Genomic DNA, 3,446 nt, shown 5'->3' on the forward strand with positions numbered 1-3,446 from the left:
TTAAGTACTATAAAATGCATTTTTAAATTGTTTTTCTACACAGGAGATACAGCTCACCCGGTTTTCAGCTGTTTTAGATCTTAACTTTTTGACCAAGTTCTGCTTGATTTCTTTTGTTTTGAAGCAGTAAATCAGAGGGTTTATCATGGGTGGCACCAGGCTGTAAGTCAGAATCAGGACAATGCGGAAATCAGTGTTTATCGCAATATTCACACTGTTTGCTAGGTAAACAAAACACCTGGGAAGGTAATAGAGAGCTATGATACACAGCTGAGAAGAGCAGGTGGAGAATGCTTTGTATCTCCCTTCAGAGCTCGCAATCCTCATAACAGAGAGAATGATCTGAACATAAGAAAATATTATAAAGAAAAGGGGAATGAACAACACAAGGATGGCACTAATTAAAGCCACTAAGCTATAGGACCTGATGTCTGCACAAGCTAGCCTGGTTATTCCTATGTGATCACAGTAACAATGTACAATAACATCGGGCCCACAAAAAGGCAAAGTGACTGCCCGAATGGCTGAAATAGCAACAATAAATACTGTTACACCCCATGAAAAAGCACACATAATGAATACATTGGTGTTTTTAAGCAATGTTGAATACCTGAGAGGGTTACATATTGCAATGTAGCGGTCGATTGCCATTATCATTAAAAGAAATGAATTGACTGATCCCAAGTAATGGACAAAAAACATTTGTAGGAAACAAGCAGAAAAAGGGATAGCTTGGGAGCCGAACCAGTACCTGGCAATGAGTTTGGGCAATGTAGTCGTACTGAAAGCTAAATCTGCCACTGCAAGGTTCCCGAAGATGAGATAGGTGGGTTTCTGCAGGTTTTTCTCAATGATGAGGACCACAACAATAAATCCATTCCCAATTAGAATTGCCACGTAAATGAGAAAAAAAAGAGCAGACACCAGTGAATGATATTGTGGCAGAAGTCCAGGGAAACCCAAGATGAAAAACTCTGTGATTTGGGTTCTGTTTTCCTCAGGCATGGCAAGCTCTTCATGTAGTGTACTCTAAAACACACAGAAAAAAACATGCTAAAACATGCTTGAACATTTCATGCAGTGGACACACTTTGAAAAAATGGATGCAGATTCATAGTGATTTCTTATAGTGTAATATAGGAGTTTTGCTGTGATATTTCAAGTAATGCCTCTTGAGTCCTGCAGTACTCATTACCAGCATATTAAATTCAGCCTGTTCATGCAATTTTCCCTGACTTGAAGTGGCATACTGTAGATTTGACCACATATCGTATATTCAGTAGGAACCCATTTAGAGTATATTGCCAATTTTGTTAGTGTTTTACTCGTATAACTGACTGTATTGGTGTTTCATTTGAAAGACAAATATTGTGATTCATCCTATGAACCTTTACTCCTCTGACTGGCTTTATCACTATTGCATTTAAAAGAAATATATTGTGATTTGTCATAATATATTTGCAGAAAACTGCAAGAAGAGATTTTGTCACCCCCTTATTGAAGCTCAGCATTTTAAATACAATTTATAATCCACATGCAGTATAATAAAGAGTTCAGAGTGGAGAACTGCCTGAGTATGTGAGCTGCAGAGGTACTAGTTGATGATTCAACATCTTAAAATAAAATAAACAAAGAAAAAATAACTTTTTAGCTGAGGAGTCTTCTTCAGCTGTGTGGTCTGGTTTATGTATAGTAGATTTGTTAATCTTTAAAACCAGTCTCATTTTGTGCCATTTTTTAGAAACAAAACAAAATAATGTAAGTCTTTTTAATGTGGCAATACCATGATTGTAAAATGAAACTTGAAAATATTTTTTTCCTTCTGCAAAATTGTATTCTGGGATTTTATCATGGACTCTCAATGAAAGAAAGTCTTAGTTAAGTACTAACCATCCTGAGTTATACTGAATCAACTGAGCTGAGCTGTACAGTAAGTGAAAGCAGCCGAACATTTTTTCCTTACCGTTCAATGTGTAACTGCTGCGATTATGCTCTTCAGTTTTAGACTGACTCCTCCTATGCTTGACAGTATTTAAATACAATATCTTTCCCCTTGGAGTGCATTTGTTATTCATATCAATTCTCTCCAAAGGGAGATAAAAACCTCCCCTTTCTTGTTTGGCCTGTTAGATACTTGATCCATGGATGCCATAAAGAAGTTGTTAGTTCCATGCAGCCACCATTCTTTTAGTAAATATGTGCATCACATTTCCGGCCTAAATATGCTCTAAATACTAAATTCTCTCTAAATACAACAAAAATAAAGTTCAATTTGTTCCTTTTATGGATTTCCTTTCATAAGTTCACCTGAATCAAAACACCAGAGTGTTTTATGCATTTCACAAAGAAGAATTTGTAATTCTCCTGGTGTAAGACAGGGTTAGGCATTCCTGGACCGAGTTACATAGGTTTTCTAGATAATTTCAAAGCAGAGTCACCTCAAGAGCAGGTAGAAGTTATTAAATTGGTCCCATTAAGCCAATAATTTAGGTTGTTAGGAATCACATTTGAATGAAATCCTGTAGATCACTGGCCCTCCCCTGCCCACTCCTGGTGAAAGGCATACTATTCAGTACATTCATTTCACTTCACATAAGGGCGTAATCAGGCATTTTTGGAATATAAAGGCCACACATTGGAGGAGGGATGGTTGGAGTTTTTGGATGCTGGTAGATGCTTAAGTCATGAATGAAGCTTTCTGGTCTTCATGTCTTTTGATCACTTTGTTTCTATGTGTCTGTAGACCCTTGAGACTGCCCTAGTTGAGGGTGGGGTCTGCCACACTTCCAGTATCAGTGTTTTATTTAGTTTATTCTTTTATAGTTTTGTTTGTCTTGCCTGGTTTAAACAAAAATGGATTGATTTAGAAGAAAATGTCAGACACCTAGTTATCTCCCTGCAGAATTTAAACAGTGCAATGAGTAATTGAGCTGCTGCAGAGGAAGAAATGTCTGTTATCTGTATGATGCCCCAGTACCCATCACCAATACCTTAATTGTCTTCATTTTTGAATTTATGTCAATGTCAATAGTTTGATACAAATTTGATTAAAATCGCAGATTATCTGAGGTGGTTTCTGAGATAATATGGCTCACCATGCTTGTCAGTGTATTTGAACACTGCTGGATTTTAACATCAGCTAAGGACAATAACGACAAATCTGAATTGGACATCTGTAAAGCTAAAAATGTTGTTTCTGTTTCAAGCTGTGATAAGTGATAAGTAGTATCTCAGTGTTTATCATCTGTACAAAATATGTGTAAATGTTAGTCTAAAAGCATCTGACAGACTCTTATAATAAAAGTACCCTTTCTTAAACGAGAAGAATAAAGAAAAGAGAAACAAAAAGATAATGTAGATTATCTTTTATTCTGTTAGATGTGGGCTACTTAAAAAATGATGTAAAATACTTAAGCAGATTAGAATTTCATAATAAATATCAGTTT

The 3,446-nt window shown here is 36.1% G+C and overlaps 1 protein-coding gene across 1 annotated transcript; it reads right to left on the reverse strand.

Moving 5' to 3' along the window:
- LOC148636300 (olfactory receptor 1E16-like) lies at positions 1-1,005 on the reverse strand. Its single transcript, XM_088623517.1, has one exon. It carries the CDS (start codon positions 1,003-1,005, stop codon positions 1-3), a length of 1,005 nt encoding a protein of 334 aa, XP_088479643.1.
- Between the last annotated feature and the right edge of the window lie 2,441 nt (positions 1,006-3,446).

The sequence above is a fragment of the Lepisosteus platostomus genome, unplaced genomic scaffold (assembly GCF_059453375.1).
Source record: "Lepisosteus platostomus isolate fLepPlt1 unplaced genomic scaffold, fLepPlt1.hap1 Scaffold_181_H1, whole genome shotgun sequence".
NCBI classification, from domain to species: domain Eukaryota; kingdom Metazoa; phylum Chordata; class Actinopteri; order Semionotiformes; family Lepisosteidae; genus Lepisosteus; species Lepisosteus platostomus.

What these genes read in the sequence shown, in the direction of transcription:
- LOC148636300 (XM_088623517.1), bottom strand. Translation starts at nt 1,005, where the DNA reads ATGCCTGAGGAAAACAGAACCCAAATCACAGAGTTTTTCATCTTGGGT.